Source organism: Ambystoma mexicanum, chromosome 2p (assembly GCF_040938575.1).
Source record: "Ambystoma mexicanum isolate Mex_15411 chromosome 2p, UKY_AmexF1_1, whole genome shotgun sequence".
Lineage (NCBI taxonomy): Eukaryota > Metazoa > Chordata > Amphibia > Caudata > Ambystomatidae > Ambystoma > Ambystoma mexicanum.
Genome location: NC_090923.1, coordinates 577811665 through 577831487, shown reverse-complemented (window position 1 = coordinate 577831487; position 19823 = coordinate 577811665). Strand labels below are relative to the sequence as shown.

Genomic DNA, 19823 nt, shown 5'->3' with positions numbered 1-19823 from the left:
TCGGGGGTTTTTTGGTTTTACCTGTAACCATAACATCTCTGTAACATTGTTTTCCATTGAATTTCATAGGTTTTTGCTAATGCAACTTAACCATAACGTCCCTTTAACAACGTTTTTTGTTAGTGAATGTATATATACATGAGAAATGTTTAGTCCCAGCGGATTGTTGAATGTGATCAATTGTGATCAATATCAGGACAGCTCTACTCCTTGCCTGGGCACACCTAATAGTCACGGACCAGGCACCTTAATCACCACCTCGACCCCTGCTCCTTACCGTCTTGAGTTGGGGGGCAGAGGGCAACTCACACAGTAAATCAGCCATCCCATTTTCACCCCAGTGCTTACCTTGTTAGGGTGGGGGGTTCTATCTGCCCCCCTTGCTGCTGGTTGCCTTCTACGGGCTGGACCTGGCAGACGTGGCCCGGCTGGTTTCTAGGCCTTGCACCTCCCTTTTTCTAATCATGTTTGTACGCAGTTGCTGGAAACTAGCCAGTTCCCAGCATCCAGTCGCAGAAGATTGGCATTTAAAAAAAAGAAATTACTTTTTTTGAAGGGACATAAGAGCTTTATAGATCTAGCCTGACAGCTGTACCAGGAGTTATGGGCCCTGAAGACCTCACTAAATGCTGTCGCTGTGCACGAGCATTTAACTTGGTCTTCCGGTACGTCCCTTGGACTAGATGTACAAGGCTTAATTGTAGAGGGGCAACACATGTTACTCAGAACCCCTTGATGGAATATTCCCCTTGCCCTCTAGGAACCCAAGTGCAGCATGACAAGAGTGACAGGAATAAGAACAAGGGTTCAGTGGGTTGTAGTTATGGGGGAAACAAATACTGTTTTCATTCCAAAATGTTGCAATGAAAAGCAAGAAGGAAAGATTATCCCAATCCAGCTCCAAGCTGTAACACACTAGACAAGGTGGCAAAGAGAGCAGTGGATGCCCTGAGAGATCAGTGCAGTATTCATGCTATAAAGTGCAAAGGATGGATCACTCTAGAATCCAAAATTGGGGACTGGCCAGATATAGGGTCAGTCTGCACTGCACGGACTGCAAGTAAGCTTGAATCACAACTCTAAGTTAAACAATTGAGACATGGCTGATCCCTGGGTGGGGACCTGAATCTCTACATGTGCAAACCTTACTGAGAAGATTAGCCCTGGGCAAGGGAATCGCGAGTTATATAATCCAGGCAGGAAGAAGCCTGTGGGTTGGTATTTGGAACAGTGAGAGGAGTGGAGCCTAGAGAAGGGAGACATGAACAACAGTTTAGAGGGGATGCATAGGCAGATAGCGAGTGGAGGGTCTGGAAAATAAAAAGCTAAATATTGAGTGGATTAATGGTAGAACACAATCACCTGGTCTGGTGACTCCTGCAACCGCTGCTGTTTCCGCCACAAGCAGTAGCTAAATTGGACCTTCTCTTCAAACTTATAATGGAGCTTATTGGGTTTGCCTTCCTCGTTTTCCACAGGTTAGAGTGAGAGAGATTAATCACTACCCTCCCTTTGGATCCCGATTTCTCCCCTCTAAAAATGCTCTCCTTGCCTGACAGTGTTCAACTCCCACAGATCGGGTTTGAACCTCTACAATCTGCTGTGGATCAAGCATCCCCTCTTGTTCCTTACTACTCTTGCTTGCTACCACCTTACCAGCTTTCTGTGCTTCCCCCCGACTCCTTAATTAAACCTCCTCCTAATGTTCAACTCCATGCACCTCTTTACATTCTGCTACTCTCCTGCTGTTCTTATCTAGCCTCGTTTGACAGTTCTATTCCAACCTCCTCCCAATTGTCTACTTTTTGTGCTGTTCAACTCTAACCCCTTTCTAATCTCATAACTCCAAAGCACCATCCTGCTCCCAACTCCTGGTGAAACCTCTGTCTCCAAACACCCACACCACTATGTGTTGAGCCCCTTTGCATTTTGGCAGTCAGGTTCAGCCTATTCTCCAGTGTATGATAATGATTGAGGATCTGCGACAGGTCGTGATTGATTTCCACAATTAGATAATGTCGATTTAACTTGCTGCGGGCCGGCAGACCATGGCTTTAAAATGTAAATTTGCCATCTGGGATTCCCTGTTCTGCTGCCCAATGATGGGGATTAAGTGAGGGTGACCAGGAGATCCTCCCTCTACTAACCCTGGCCCATCGTCCAGTAGCTCAGAGGGTGGGAGAGACCTGGCACCCTTGGTCACACTGTTTGATGTTGCCAGAAATAAGCTGGGAACTTTGTATGTGCTACCTTTCTGGCTCCGCACTGCCTCAGCTACCTTGCAATGGGTCATGGACATTATCCTACAGCCCTATCAGGGATATCCTGGGCCCTAAGCTTATGATATTGTAACTTCATCACAATGATGATATGGAAATGTGTTCAGGATTCTTGGACATCCTGGAGAGATTATGCAATAATGAAATACCATTCAATTGTGCTTTGTTGATTCAGTCCTCTGGTAACGCTGTTGTGAGCAACCGCATGTCTGTGCTTTGGCACTTAAGGCAAACTGAAACCACTCTTCAGAATCAAGTATTAACCAGTGTTGAATCTTGACTTTCGAGTCCGAAGGTCATTCTTTGACCCTTAAAAACGAAGTAGCGAAAAGACACAACTTCTTCTGGTTATTTCGAATTCCTTCCCTTGCTTGTTGATGAGGTGCTGTTCATTTATAGCCAGCGCATGTCTTCAAGCAATCCCCTTCTGCATAAATAATAACCAGACTAGATCAATAACAATGCCTGCATGCCATTGCGTTCAAAGATACTCAAGGGTTTCGGCAACATGCGGGTCTCTTCGTTCTAATGATCAAATAGTCTGATGATTGCTGGTGGATGCTGCTGAAAGTCTACTAATTAATGCTGGGCTTCAATCTAACCCCAGTGAAAGTTGTCATGGATTTGCTGAGCGCTTCACACGATGATGAGAGGGCCATGGGAAGAACAAGGGTCCAAGGGCAGCTTCTAGCAAACCCATTCTCCACAATGCTCTGACTCTGCAAAGAGCAAGGGAGATACAACCTCTTTTTGACCCATTGGGCATGGGTTGAGTCCCAAAAAGTCCAAAAAGTAACTTGAACATTCCATTCAAACCCTACTGGACCGTTCTCTAGAATCAAGTAACAGAAAAAAAAACCTTCATCTAACCAAAATTAGGACCCAGGACAATTCCATTGGTCTTGGTTTCCGGGAGCTTTGGCCAAACAAGATAATTTATAGCCACCTAAGACGCCCTCTGCTTGTCGATGAACAGCAGATCCCTCCAGTTTTACTTCATTTGGATCAAACTGTTTAAATATGGCCTTTTGGACTACAATGGGCTTTAAACACCTGACTACAGAAAGTGCTATTAAATTCTGGGATTACGACCTCTAAAGTTTGCAAGAAACCTGGTTAAGCGAATACTGATGGATATAAAGTAGCCTTGAGGCTGGTAGCAAAAGGCCAAAAAGGCCGGCCATCAACTGGCTGCAGTAAGATCTGACAGTGTTGTGAATATAGCCAAAGTAGTCCCTACAAACCTTTTCACCCACGAACTCCTGGTACATTGGAGAATTTACTGTCAGGATCTAAACCATGCACCCTGATAATCATAAATCTTTACTGAAATCTTTGAGCCCTGTTTAACGACACCTTTCTGGATATGGCTGCAAATTTAATTAATGATGAATATATTAACCAGCACAGCACTCATATCATCGTATGTGGTGATCTTAATGCTAGATGTGTAAAGGATGATCATGGAAGAGATGGGATTGAAAGAAGTTCAGCATCAGCAGACTGAGGAATCTGGTGGGTGTCACTTTTGGCTTCACGTAACCTGCACCGTTTAAATGGCCAAATGTATATGATAGGTTATTTATAACACGCTTAATACCCAGAGGTTTCTAAGCGTGGATCCGAGGATCGAACCTGTGGGGCTCCGTGTTGTCTTGCTTCCAAGGCCAGCACGTTGCCCCTGAGCTATCCTCCCAAGACGCCAAGTCAAGGGTGACTTGGGGAAGGTCGGATCAACACGCAGTTATCTAGTTAATTTTTGTTTTCAGAGACCTTCTGCAGCTAGTAATATCCTTTAAAGTAGTAAAGATGGCCAACAGTGATCACAACCTGCTGTACAAAATCTGGAGAGCCGCACCGGAAATTGAAAGACAAAGAATGACGGCATATGTGACTGAATGCAACAGAGGTACACGATTAAAATTGACCAAATCAGCAATTGAACAGCTGACAGCAGACTTCACAAAGAACCTGAAATCTGTCAGCTCCTCAACTAAGAATGCCAAAGTTGACTACTTTCCATTCTTTGAATGCTACCACACTGCAAATCATGGATCTTCAGTGGCGACAATAAAAAGAATCCATACTTACGACGCCTTACTGGGTGAAAAAAGAAGTATGCTGAGAAAGGCTAAATATATCAGCCAAGACAAATTACCCTGACGATGAAGCCAAAGCAATTATGTCAAATAGGATGTATAAAAACTGGTTACTCATGTATAGAGCCAAAATGTACCAAAACGACTCTGAAAACATGCTAAAAGTGATCTGTGTAAGAAAAGCCAAAGATTTTTGGTCTTTGGCCCAAACTTCAGTGACCAATCCAATCAGCTCTCAGCAGAACAAGGTCAGAGAACAAGGTTGGGTGGCACACTTCTGAAAGCTTTTCCATAGGAAGACGGATCTTTATCACCAACCCCTAGTGCAGACGTCTGAACCCTGGGATATTCCTCATGACGCTGAAGACATATTGGAGAAAATACAAAAGCTAAATGCATCAAGAGCCTCTGGCCCCGATGCCACCCTGAAGAAGCACCCAGAATACTGGTCTCTGTTTATTCACTACCTGTTTGAGCAAATCACTCTAACCCATCTGATCCCCAGTTCGTGGAGAAAGTCATCTTTAAGAGAGGACAAAAGAGACTAACCCAAGAACTATAGTCCAATCACACTTTTAGATGTGATTGGGAAGATATTCAGCTCCTTAGTCCTTGATGGCTTAGAAGCCTGGACCTCGGCAACAAGATGTAATGACCTATTCCAAACCGGGAATGGTGTGTGATAGTCGGCCAAGGATTTTTGTGTCTTTCATAGATCTGGGCCAAGCGTTTGTCCAAGTGAAGCGACAGACTCTGTGGGGAAAATCGACAGCACTAAATTGCCTGACATCAGTCCTCGAACCTCTGATTGGACTCCATTTAAACACCTCCATGAGAGTGCGCCTAAATCAAGAAGGAACGCTATCAAGTGAAATCAGCACAGCGAGAGGCATAAAACAAGGCTGCCCAAGCGCTGTTCAATTTCTATCTGTCTGACCTTCAGTGTTTTGAGCCTACAACTAGAACTTTCTCTCCTACTGCAGCTGGTGTTTGTGTTACCCGTCTTCTGTACGCTGATGATCTGGTCTTAATCAACCAAACACCTGTGGGCCTACAACGCCAACTAGACAATCTCCAAAATTACATCAGTAAGAATGATCTGGAGATAAATATATAGAAAACACAAATCATGTGTTTTGAAGAAAAAAGGAAACACCATGAGAAACTGAAATGGTCCCTGGGTCACACAGTGGTTGAACAAGTAAACCATTTCAAATATCTCGGAGTCAGGCTAAATAACAGTTCAGTTGAATCTCCAATGTTGGACCTTATTCGTGAAAAAAACAAAATCTCTTGCTAGACAGTCAATGGTAATTAACAAGAGATACGGCCGCTTTTCCATACTACCAGTATTGCAGCATTATCAGTCTAAAGTAGTTCCCTCGCTGACTTACGGTGTTAAGTCTATGCTAACTGTCCCAGAGAAAATATAACCCCTTCTTGAGGGCCTTTTTTGGAAGAGAGTATTGAGACTCCCAAAGTCAATCTCAATATCGATTATTCACAGAGAATTGGGTCTTCTCTCTCTTCAGGCATTAGTGGAATGGAACCGTTTGGCACTGTTCAGAAAAAAAAACTATTCTACCCTCTGGGCTGAACATTTTTGAGATAATTAACAATGAATTGAGGAGAGGGAGGAATACACTCCTGACGAGAGTGAAAAAGAAACTAGGAGAAACTAGGAGAACATGACTGGATTCTCACACTCGCTGCCGCCTCTGGGTACAAGTCAACAGCAAACTTACCATCAGAAGGAAGAAAGTTGAACCTCCTTCCGAGGTATTTGGCAAAGTTCCCTAGCCAGTTCCACCGAAATCAGTTTATACAAATCTGCTTGAATCTCTTACCCACCAATGAGAAATCAGACCAAAATAGATGCCGTTTCTGCAAAGATGAAGACCAAGTGAAAAATGGGAAGCACGTCCTGATCTACTGCCTAGGCCTAACTAAGGAACACACTAAAATACTTGGCCACCATTTGTAAAAATTCCCCTCGTTTGACGTTGAAGATTGGTGGGCTAGTCTGATGTGTGGGGACAAAAAAAACACATCTAAGATAGTGGTAGTGGTATTTATAGTCAAAATACTGCCCAGACAAACAGAAAAGACTGAACACAAAAGTACGGTTATACTGTGGGCATGGAGCTGGCTGTCTTTGACCCAGTGGGAAAAACATTTTTTAAAAATTGTACATCAATTAAAGCAAATACATTTTTTTTATTGTCTGATAGTTTCATCATACAATCTAAGTAAGGTTTAGATGAATAAGGATGCTTGCTATCCTAAAACTCACAGGAATTTTCATTTTATGGGCCATCTTTCCTAATGAGACATATGAAATCAAAGATAACGTGAATCTGTATTTAGATATTACAGCATAAGAAGTTAATGCAGTTTCTTTTTTTAAAAAAAACATCCCTAATATATTTCTATGAGTATTTCTTTCGACTTCTCGGATGGTTAACGTGGCAATCCTGGCGTGTTTCAGAAAAGCACACGGAGATAAGTTTGCTTTTAGCAACAGGGCCAGCCAAGCATTCAGGGCACTGGATTCAGTCGTTTGGTCCCGCCTGAAAGGATACATTGCCATCTGCAATCCGTCTCTGACAAGGCCAAAATTGAGATGTATGTATTCCCTCACACTACAAGAAGGTGTGTGAACAGTACAAGCGACACTGTTTATATCAAACAATGCTAGGCAATAGCATGTGTAATTTAATGTTGCGGTTTGTTTCTACGAGTAACACTCTACAACAAGCATTGGTAATGCCAACAGTTTTGGCTTTTGTATAAGCATGGGAAAGTAATTTGTCACGTACCCATATAGTGCTATTAACTGGTCATCGATGGATGCAGAAATAGTGTGGGTTGCTGGGGATATAACAGCAGTGCCTAGCAAATGCCTAATATTTATACACAGGCCAAAACTGTTGGCTTTACCAATGCTTGTTTCTAGCAGGACTTTCATAAAGTACACAGGCAGTGCTTATAAACAGAGTTCCAATTAAGTAATGAACTCTCAGAAGACTGCTTTGAAAAACTCGTAGAGCACAAAGCTTGATGGCATGGCTTAATAAAGCGAGATCAAAGAGTTCCCAGGAGCATGTATTTTGGGTGGGGATGGGCAGAGCATGGGTGGGATTAGCCATAGGAATTAGCATGGACATGGGCAGTCAATGGGTGGGTAAATAACCAAAAATCACCTCAAAGCTTGTTGCCCCTACTCATATGCCATGCGTCTCCCTAGCTGTACTCCAATGCAATAGTTTTGGCTAACATGACAGTGCAAGAGGAGATGTACATAACTTTACAGAAATACAGTGGGCCATACGGGGCACTCCCACCCCGGAGGACCCGGTCCTTCCCCATTGCCGGGTTCCGGTATTCATTACTCCCCATTCCCACTTGAGCCCGCCAGGGCTCAATGGAAATGGGGAGTAATTCCCGGACTACCGGACCGTCAAACCTATAATCAGGCCCAATATATTGAACATCATATTATCAAATAATAAATACTGCACCCGGAAGAATGCCACGATGCACCAAAATTAAAAGCGTAAAGAATTTGGATGCATTGTAATCCATAAAGTTTACTGGCTAATTGCCTTTGCATGATTTGTCGTTGACTGTTTCTGTTGTCCTTATTCGTCCTTCCAGGACCTTGCATCACACTCTTCCTCTTTTGCCAGCTTTCAGTAAAGATGTCCATGTGCGCTGCAAGGTGGATTTACTGTGTGTTTTGTAAATCCGTTTTATTGAATACTGTGCAGGAAACACTGGTAGAACAATAGAGATGGTGATGATGTAATCGGCTTCCACGTTGCAACTGTGGCACCATAAAAGCTGGCATCAAAGCCCAGTTTCCCACTTCCCCAAACAATGTAATCCTGGTGCTCAAGCCACTTCACTTTCGCTGCGCGGCTAAACACACGCTATACAAACAGCCACACATGCATGATGTAATAGAATAGTGTGTTGTGCCATGCATTGCCGTTGTAGAGTCCACGGCACAGGCTGGATTGCCTCCCTGCCCACTAATGGCAAACTCATTTGTGAGCCATATTCTATCACAGGAAAAATCAAATAAATGCTGAACTACTACAATGTTTGTGAACTATCTAAACAATATACACTATCCTATACTCAGATTAAGCAAGCAAAGCAAATATGCACGCACACATATGTGTTTAATCATGCTGTGCAGTTATATACTCTATCCTATACTCAGATTAAGCAAGCAAAGCCAATATGCACGCACACATATGTGTTTAATCATGCTGTGCAGTTATATACTATATCCTATACTCAGATTAAGCAAGCAAAGCAAATATGCACGCACACATATGTGTTTAATCATGCTGTGCAGTTATATACTCTATTCTATACTCAGATTAAGCAAGCAGAGCAAATATGCACGCACACATATGTGTTTAATCATGCTGTGCAGTTATATACTCTATTCTATACTCAGATTAAGCAAGCAAAGCAAATATGCACGCACACATATGTGTTTAATCATGCTGTGCAGTTATATACTCTATCCTATACTCAGATTAAGCAAGCAAAGCAAATATGCACGCACACATATGTGTTTAATCATGCTGTGCAGTTATATACTCTATTCTATACTCAGATTAAGCAAGCAAAGCAAATATGCACGCACACATATGTGTTTAATCATGCTGTGCAGTTATATACTCTATTCTATACTCAGATTAAGCAAGCAAAGCAAATATGCACGCACACATATGTGTTTAATCATGCTGTGCAGTTATATACTCTATTCTATACTCAGATTAAGCAATCAAAGCCAATATGCACGCACACATATGTGTTTAATCATGCTGTGCAGTTATATACTCTATTCTATACTCAGATTAAGCAAGCAAAGCCAATATGCACGCACACATATGTGTTTAATCATGCTGTGCAGTTATATACTCTATCCTATACTCAGATTAAGCAAGCAAAGCAAATATGCACGCACACATATGTGTTTAATCATGCTGTGCAGTTATATACTCTATCCTATACTCAGATTAAGCAAGCAAAGCAAATATGCACGCACACATATGTGTTTAATCATGCTGTGCAGTTATATACTCTATCCTATACTCAGATTAAGCAAGCAAAGCAAATATGCACGCACACATATGTGTTTAATCATGCTGTGCAGTTATATACTCTATCCTATACTCAGATTAAGCAAGCAAAGCAAATATGCACGCACACATATGTGTTTAATCATGCTGTGCAGTTATATACTCTATCCTATACTCAGATTAAGCAAGCAAAGCAAATATGCACGCACACATATGTGTTTAATCATGCTGTGCAGTTATATACTCTATTCTATACTCAGATTAAGCAAGCAAAGCAAATATGCAGTTGCTATTTAGTTTACCTGCTTTGGAAATGAATATATGTGTGTGTTACACTATTGGAGGAGGAGTTATAGAACTTCGAAAATGGGGACCTGGGATACAATCCCAGCTTCCCTATTCAGCCAAATCGCCCGATCCCTCTGTCCCCCCGTCCACTTTGGCAATAGAAAGGGGTGACTAAGGCAGCAACCACTATAAGAAAGAGGTGCAACGTAAACGCAAACGGACATGACTTTTCTGCTCGGCCTTGTTTGTTGCAGAGATGCAGTGCAGGACCCCTAAAGTGGGTTTTATATAGTGCCCCCCTAGAATATCTATTTTAACAACTGTTGATGCTTCGGGTCTTTATGATATAGCATGCAGCATGGAGAGGTATTTAGAGCAAATGGCAGACAAGAGAGTGGGCAACAGAGAATACTGTGTGCCAAGGTGATAATGGGCGTAAGTACAACCCTGCTGCCCTATGTACTTATGCACGATATGGGCCACAGGCCTGTGAGAGTATGGCTTTCCGTTGCGCTGCTTTAAGTTATAAAGGCTCGTTGACAGGGCTGACAGCATTTAGGAAATGGAACTTCAGTGGGTAACAAGGTGATGGCATTATTGTACTGGCACATGCCCCACATGGGAGTGTGGAGTGGAACCACTCATTCACTCATTCACTCTGCCACACGCCTGAAGGAATGTGTGAGTTGTCTCTAGGTTAAACTGCACTTAATTAGTCTTTACTATATGTTTTACTTCACACTTTCTTTTTGGACTATCACATATATCATTTGAATGGTGGTTTTGGGCCATCGCACTGTGGGCCGCAATGTTGTACTTCTCAAATAAGGGGTACCGTGGATTGTGCTGGTTACAACATGTGCAGCCATTACGCTCAGTGTATTTTGCAAAAGAATGAGTCACATAGAATAAGTTCAAGTTATACTTCAATGACATTGACAGTAACATCAGAAATCTTATCACTTTAACGATATGCTCATATTCCATATTCAAATACTTTAGGGGCCCGTTGCACACCGTGTAAGATGGCAACAAGGAATACTTGAGTTTTTCTCACCTGTGTTCATACCAAACTCAAGAGAAGTGCATCCAGTTTGAATGCAATAGTCACTCTGTGGCAGACGTTACTGCTTGTGCCATTTTCTGTCTGTAGCATATGTGTGCTCGTTATTATACCTTAACGAGGACCATGCCAAGGTATGACTCCTGGTCTCCACTCCAACTCTGGCACAGTTCAGTTTTACATTCGGGGACTTTTGCAGGAAGGGAGAGTGACACCTCTCAACCTGGGACAGGGGGCCAACAAGGGTTTTCACCAAAGCCAGTCCTGCAACATAGGTGGGATGGAGGAGTTGGGAGCGTGCCAGTCTCTGCCCCCCACATTTTCCTTGATACAAATGGTGGGTACTATTATTTGTCACCCAATGCATGGCATACCTTGTGCTGGCGGCCAGACGTCTGTTTCTTCCATTTCAGGACTTCACATCACAGAAAACATTGTAGCAGGGAGAAGGCGCTGCCCGCTAGGAGAAGGAAGGATCAAAAGACCGGGCGGTGGGACGATGGTGGAGCAGAGCGTTGGTGAGACTGTTGTGGAGATTGTTGCAGGTGAGGTGTTGGTTGTGAGAGAGAGTGGCACCAGTGTAAATAAGGTTGTGGAGATGGCTGTTGATAGTTCTGAGTATGGGTTAGAGGGAGAGTAGAAGGATACGTGAGTGAGATAAAGAAGGTTGGATGAGTGAGTCTAAGAGTTGACTGAAAGTGTCGGGGGGAGGGGAGGAGAGTTGATATGAGGGGAGAGCAGAGGGAAGAGTGGAGAGGAGAAAAGGGTGGGGAGAAATTGGCAATGTAGAAGAGCAGGGAGGCGGGAGTAGAAGAGTAGTTGGGTGTTTGTGTGACATTTAGAGGGTCAGAAGGTGGGAGTAAGAGGAGGGGAGGAAAAGCAGGGAACAGAATAGATGAGAGAGGGAGAGAGAGGGAGGAGGAAAACATCAGGGACAGGAATGCAAGGCCATAAAAGGATTGAGTGACAGGAACTGGACATTTGAAAAAGACACTACTTCCGATGAACCAGAGGTCTGGGAATTGTCAGTATAGGTTCCCCTAAAAGAGCCCCAGAGGGAATGAGACGGAAAAGGATCAAGTCTTTAGGCCATTACTTTCATCAGCATTATAGATATTAGACATTACGGATTACTATTGGACAGTCTGGGGCTTAGGTTAGCCTGGGCTAGGGGTGTTGGGTTGACGAGAGAGGGACAGCCCATAGAGTGCCACATTTGCTCTGCATTTCATCACGTTTCTGACACATTTCAACTCTGTTAACTACAGGCTCTGGAACCATCCTCTGGAGTCTGCATATGTATAGGGCCATCTGCGACAATTTCAAAATAATAATTACAGCATAAAATGGTTGATGGTTGCTAGTGCTAGCCACTGATCTATCTCTCGTTAGCTCTAGCACAACACCCAAGAGAGCCTTGTTAGTTTCAGAGTAACAGCTAGCAGGTGCTACTCCCCAGGTCTACTGGTGCTATAGAAACATACTTATGTCATATTAGCTGAATATTTGGGAATGTGTACAGGCACATCTAGAAGACAATTAAAGCACAATGCATGATATACCTATTGGACGAATGTTTAAGGTTTGCATTTTATGTGGAGGCTAGATTGTAGGTATGCTTCCCATTCCCCAGAGGTAACTCCCGCTCACTGGATGATGCCCGATGATCAGTAGCTGCTTATAGCTTCTGCTTAAAATCATAATTTTGAACCTTGTATTTCCAATTTCTAATTTTGTTATTTTCACATGAGTGTCTTATCAGTACAGTTTGTATATAGATGACGATAACAAAGATGATATGAAGAGATGCAGACATACTCACCTGTGAAATTCTCAGCCTGAAGGTGCATATCACACAGCTTGTGAATGTAGCGGATATACATCTCCTCCTTGTTAATTTCTGATTTATAGAAGTTCTGTGAATAAGAGATGGAGACAAGTACTGTTACCTAGTTTACAGTCATCGTCACAGTCACTAAAACAGTACTAGATCACATTAAGAAAATTAAAAAGTGAAATTAATTTCATTACATTGCTTATTTATCAAAGTGCTTATAGAGATTAATAAAATAATCAGTCTCGACATAACAAAGTTATATATAAGGTAGTATAGCATAAAATAGTATAGTACAAAATGTACCTTACAAAAAACAAAAATATAAGAGGAAAATTAAAAAGTGTATGTAATGGACAAAAGACAGAGTAAGCGATTAATTATGAATCACTGGTGACATCCGCTTTAGAAAACAGCTAACAGCGGCGCTGAAACCTTTGGCACTGACACGCTCTTATGAGCCATCTCAGCGCTCTTACAATGTTTGGTGCTGACGCCCTTTTGACTTGGATGCCCAGACACATGCTGTATAGAGGGTTGCGGGGAGTGCGGTCAATCATGGGGATCGGTAGGTTCCGTCAGAAGTTTCGGCGTGCCCGTTGGCGTCTGTGGCCTTCCCGACGAGTCTGTCGTGGAGGCACAGGGGGTTGTGTGTTTTTCTTTATGTGTTGTGTGTGTGTGTCCTTTTCGCCGGGGTGTTCTCACCCCATGGCAGAACCGGTGGTCTGCCAGCCTTGGACGGACATCTCTGAACTTGCCTGTTCTACAGAGAGGTCAATGGCCTCTGCATCGGCGACATGGCTGTCGCTTACATCCTCATCATTCGAGGCGCCTGCACAGACAGCAGAGCTACCTTCGGCCTGCTGCATAGCGTAAGCCGCCAACCATTTCATCTGCTGTTCTTTTATCATCTTCAGATGTAAAATTTGGCAGGACTTGCAGAACTGCTCGTTGTGATCTCGAGGTAGACACTTATCACACCTCCGGTGTGTGTCCTTCCATGGATATTTGCCGTTGAAAGAAAGGTACAATTGAAAAGGAGTCCTGTCCATAGCTCAGGTGAGATGCAACAGTGAAACCAGAAGGTAAAAGAGAGGGGAGAAGGAAAATATTTCTACAAAACAGAACCCCGGGCCCCACTCTCCCTATTGTGTACTCCTGGGCAGAGGCCCGAGGTCACCCGGTCAACAGCGTCCACTGAAGCACCAGCTGCCAAAATCTGCAGTTGTCTTCAGCGTTGGTTCAGGAGTAGTCGTCGATGAAGAGTTGATGAATATTAAACTACCAACGTCGTGGCCAATGAAATAGAATCTTAGCAATTTACTAGCTCTGCATAAAGCGACCAGCTAGCTGGGCGGAAAAAAAAAAGCATCTGAGGGATCTCATTGCGTGAGGGATTTGGGGTACACTACACATCACGTTAGGGATAGTGTTACAAGAACACACATGTCAACATCCCCTTTCAATTCTCAAAAGACAAGATGCAATACTCCACAATTACCACTAGATGTTGGACCTTATGCATAGCTTGTGATTCTAATCAAATTCACAAGCATCAGAAACTATTTAACATTTATTGACTACCATTCTTCTTTCTTATAAATGTAGACATTAGACTTTATACCAGTGTACTTCACTTTATCAGAACTGACCATCTATCTTTTTTGTGATCAATCTGAACCCCCAATCTACAAGGTGTTATTTTCCCTTTTTCGTAATCTTTTCATAATTGAGATTTGCTCATCTTTCTTATTTTTATGTAATGATTTTTTTTTGCTTTTATATTGGATTCTGATATGTTGTCAATAACACGCTGGTAGGTTCAGTCAATATGTTCTCTTTATTTGAGTTCACAGATACATGTGGGTAAACCGGCCCTGCAGATGTATCCAACTCCTACTCCCTTACGCTACCAAACTGATTTCCTTCAAACATTCTCATGTAGCACATCCTACACTTAAATGTAGTGCAGGTTCAACTATCTACAAGCAGAATTGCAGTAAACAGACTTGTAAGTAAGCATTGTCCAGAATAACACATCCTTGTGTGGGATTATCACACGTTGTTCCCATGGTACAATTTTGGATAAAGTTTCTACTTGATTGTTTAAATATCTTGAGATGATCGTCTATGATTTTCATGAGGGATTTATCATCAAACCGTATGAACTACTTGACGTATTGTGCGGGATTTACATTTTAAATTCAGTTGTCTTTTCATTTACTTTAATATGATTGAGTTATATTAACTACATGAAATTGACTTCAATTATTCAAATGTGTGATTATGTTCTACAATCTAGGAATTATCTACTTTATATTAACTGTGGGTTAGTTACGTATTGGATTATTTTCACACAAATTTACAGTTGATTGTTTATTGTAAACTATATTTAATACTGAGAACTGTTTAGATAGATACTCATTTTGCTCTTGATGGAGACATAATCTTCCTGAAATGCGTTGAGCAATTTAACACATTATACAAGTGAAAGGGGGTTGAAAAAAGTCAACATGTTCGACCGGCGCAGTAAACTAGGTGCAGTAATCACATAGATCCCTGTTATCTACCCTGTGTGCAAAGGCTGTGTTACCTCCCCTGCACCCAAGTCAATTGAATTTCTTTAAACACTACTCTAATTTATTTGAGATATTTGGTGGTCATCGGATAACTCAACTTTTTCTTGTTTCCTGTACTCCCAGTCTTGTGTTTCAGGGCTTCCTTGAACTTTCTTTCTCTTTGCTCTACTACTATCATCTAAGAAATATCATTGGAACTTGCGGCCATCATAGTAGTTCTTCCTAAATTTCCACACACACTGTCACAAGGGCTCTTTCTCCGCTCTTCCTTACTGTCCTAATATCTGCCCTTACAGCCCATCTACTATTCTGTATCTTCTCCTACTCCTTGTGGATGCTATATCACATGCTTGTTCCACCTCCCATTGTGGGTTCCACCCTTTCAGATCAGGGCTTCACCCCTATCTCTTGAATTAGCAAACATTTTCCCTCTCAAACCTTATGATTCTGACTTGCCGGTATTGACGCCATCCTGCTGACTATCATTTGCTGTTCTCCTTGTAACACCTCGTGATGTTCTTCTCCTACCGCCTCTGCTTGAGAGCCTTCTTCCTCCTAGTACCCTCCAACCTCCTGCTGATATTCTTCAGAGGCTTACCCAGGATTTCTGCTACCATCGCCTGCTGATGTTCTTCTATTACTTCCTCTCGATGTTCACCTCCTGATGTTATTTTGCCACCACCTACTTATATTCTCCAACCAGCTCCTGTTATTAACCACCTCCAGTTTTTCATTTGCCATCTCATCCTCATGGTCTCCACCTGCCTCCTGATTTTCTCCAACCATCTCCTGATGATATTCTCCACTGACCTCATGATATTCCCCAATCTCTCTGTCTCATGTCTCCATCCAACTCCTTTAACCATTGTTCCTCAATACTCATTCCTCATTCTTCAACTCCCTCCAAATGTCTTCATCCAGCTCTTACTAATAACACAAATACACCTCTGAGCTAGATGAAGGCTTTTATACACTGCACTGACCTTCCCACGGGCTAGACTATTGACAGGAATCCACTGCTGTACGTCAAGTGGTATTCTGGATTGGAGGACTCAAATGTATGGATTTGTTTTAGCTGTGTGTATTTTGATCATTAACTCTTTCTAGGAAATGCTTGCCCATCTTGGATTGGCTAACCTGCTTCCTCTGTGCATGTGTGGGAGCATCTGGTTCCTGTAATGCAGCCTGCATATGCACAGGGCAACTCATAGTCTTATTCATGATATAATGTCTAAATCTGCAGTATTTGCAACTTTGAGTTATTAGGTGACTTCTTCGTTGCATGCATTCATAATGTTCCACAAGTCAACAAGTTTCATGCACAAGTTTCATGCACTGATTATCTTCAAGGGCCACTGTCATTAGCGGGTGAAGGTATATTGAAGGGGGAATAATTGTCATAAGAATTTTGTCAAACGGACCACTAATGTTAAAGGGGGTGCTGCAAATGTGAAGAGCTCATTTATTTCAGCTGGCAGTAGGATGAACAAGCCACTGATTTTAGATGGGGTTTACATGCGACTCATCCTGCCCAGTAACAAGGACTAAGTGAGAGCAACCAGGAGATAATCACCATACGTCTCCCAGGTTCACCATTCACTCAGTTATGGAGGGCTTGGGTCCCATGGTCCCTCTAACAGATGAACACACACTTAGGCAGGGGATGTTGTCAGAGCACGCATTCAAAGACGAGGAGTAAAATTACTTCAAGCCTGGGGATTAGGGAATAGACATCTGTACCTCGTAGCTGGGCCTTCAGCCGTTGCATATGATCTTCCTGCAACAGGTGAATAACATGTCTATGAACTCGGTTAGACAATTATTTCAATTATGTGAACTGTTATGTGGATCATTGTTGGATTTGATAGGGGCTTGGCGGATTGTCATATGGCTTTATTTTCTTTCGTACACTTTCTATGACCAAATATTTATTTGTTTATGTTGTGCTCTATGAGGCTAAACCTTCTCGTGTTTGTTTCTTTACCTAATAAATGTTATTTTATTGAACCCATTGTAAATTAGTAGTGACAATAAAACGCACAAGAAATGCAGCCATGAAAAACGTATAGATTTAATTTAACCAATGTATCCAATTGATTTGAAATGCAACAAAGAACAACAACATCATAGCATTTAAATACTGCAAACTCATGTATGTCACTTTTAAAACGGTGGGAAGGAGAAGTAGAGCAGAACAATTGTTTTGTATCTAAAGATTAGAAAATATTGGTTAATCTGCATACATTGAGAATGATCATTAGTAATTTGGGCATCACACTGGATTTAAAAGGTCGAGATGAATTTTCACATCTCAGATTTTGGGAACTGCCATTACGTAGGGTCAGCCAGAGTTACGCTGAATACTGTTATGTCTTGTGATATGGTAAGGCAAAACTGAAATATTGTGTCAGAATTAAAGTTACTTTTATGAAAATTCAGGTTCTCACAGTCCTTGCTATCCCCCAGAACTAGTTGCGACAGATTGAACTTGCAGACTGGTTGGGAAAACGTTATGACAAAAGAGAAGATGCTAAATAACTTTCAAAAGGCAACATGAGTGCATCCCTCAACAGGCCAGCCTGGCCGTCTACCCATGCATCACCAATTGTCAGACCCAGTTCCCTATGCTTTCCCCAGTCTACACAGGCTGTTGTAATACAATATATACGTTCCAGGGATGGCAAGGTGGATGTTTTGAAGGAGGGAGAGCAAAGCCTACGAGAACCTCAGTCATTGTGAAGAGAACTTTTCTTTTCTCAGTCGCCCCATCTAGTTGTGACTATATCATAATATCTTTAAAGTGCATTGAGATGAGGAAGCAGCATAAAATAAACGGAGATCAAGCAAAGAAGCGGTGAATCCCCCTTTGGCCGAAAGGAGCATATATTCTAAAATATGTATCCAAAGCATAATTCTTACAAAAATGAAAGTGTACCTCTAATATCATAAGTTTGAGAAATAAATGACATTATAAATCTGGAAATGGATGCCTTTGCGGCTTCCACTTCTCACTCCAACTTCTCATGCCCAACCAACGTATCATTCTCTTCATCCATTGCCTTTCTAGTAAACTCATTATCATTCTCTTCTTAACAGCTGGGGAGCAGGTGATAGTGGATCTAGGTCACCTGGCCTAAGTCCCGCCCACCTGGTGCCTTCCTGGTTGCCGCTCTTTTTCACCACTTAGCAAGCCTCGCCCACCTGGTGCCTTCCTGCTTGCCGCTCTTTTTCACCACTTAGCAAGCCCCGCCCACCTGGTACCTTCCTGGTTGCCGCTCTTTTTCACCACTTAGCAAGCCCTGCCCACCTGGTGTCTTCCTGCTTGCCGCTCTTTTCCCTACTTAAGGAGCCCTCCAGCCTCTTTTCCTTTGCAGCTGGGTAGCAGGTGTAAGTTGATCTAGGTCACCTGGCCTAAGCCCTGCCTACCATCTTAGCCCTGCCTCTTCCTTCCTGCTCTTAACTCTTGGATCAAGGGCATCTCTCGCCCAGGCGTCCAAAGCGAAGGGCAGTCAAAGTAAAGGGCAATTCCTGTTTGGACCTGTTTGGACCAGGAGGATCCAAGGTCCGACCCCCCTACTAAAACAGCAGGTAAGCATGCACCAACATGTGTTTACACCCTCTGTCCCCACAGGCCATTCCCACCCTCTCTGGTCCCCCCGTGTTGTTCCCTTGTCCACTCAATTGAACTTGCCTTCTCAAAGTACAACAACACACTTGCCACCTCCCCTTGATTCTCGTAATCTGTCTTGCAGTTTCACCCACTCCCACCTTCACCATAAGCCTTGGATCACAAAAGCCATCCACAAGCTAAAGACAAGCACGACTCTCCACCTGCACCGCTCTTTCAAAGATCACTAACTCTCTTGACTTGCCAAACCCATCTACCACACTGACCTATTGTCTCATCACTCTTATATGCAGAAACCTTTTGTGACTCTCCAGACTATGCTCCACCCTAAAAACACCCCTGATCCTCCTCTATCTATGCTGATGACTTTGATGTTTACCTTTCCTCCAAAATCAATAAATTAGGGAACACAATGTCCACCCTCTTATCAATCCCACCCACTCCCTCTTCCTCTCAACCATCTGTCACCCCCAACCTTTTCCTCATTCTCCAACTCATCTCTCCCCTCCCCATCAAAATTCTACCCATCATCCATTCTGCTCATACCTCTTGTGCCTCCTTTGAACCCTTTGCACCACAGAATATCAAAGAACTTTCTCTATTCACCTTCTTCTACCTCTCCTTATTCTTCAATTTCTCACTGTACACTGACTTCTTCCTTGCCTGTTACAAAATAACATGAATTATTCCCTTGATTAAGAAAACTATGACTTACACTGAATAAGAATAAGAACCTTCTACAGACCTGCCTCTCTTCTCCCTCACCACTCCAAAATACATGAATTATCTTCAAAATGCATTGTTGTCTACCTTGTCACTCGGTTATACCCTCAAAATAGACTTATGCAGCAAACACTCCACCACTACTGCTCTCAACCACTTATTTTACTGTGGTTGAAAGCACAATCTTACCCCACCTTCTTTATGGCCCAGATTTTAGCACCTCTCCTC

General features: G+C 42.6%; 1 protein-coding gene across 4 annotated transcripts in view; it reads right to left on the bottom strand.

The window, feature by feature from the left end:
• DOCK3 (dedicator of cytokinesis 3) overlaps positions 1 to 19823 on the bottom strand; it is a 2582899-nt gene that overhangs the window by 373049 nt on the left and 2190027 nt on the right. For all 4 annotated transcript variants that reach the window (XM_069644069.1, XM_069644070.1, XM_069644071.1 and 1 more), the window contains one exon: positions 12654 to 12747. In XM_069644069.1, the coding sequence (XP_069500170.1) occupies positions 12654 to 12747 (94 nt within the window). The remainder of the gene's footprint in view (positions 1 to 12653; positions 12748 to 19823) is intronic.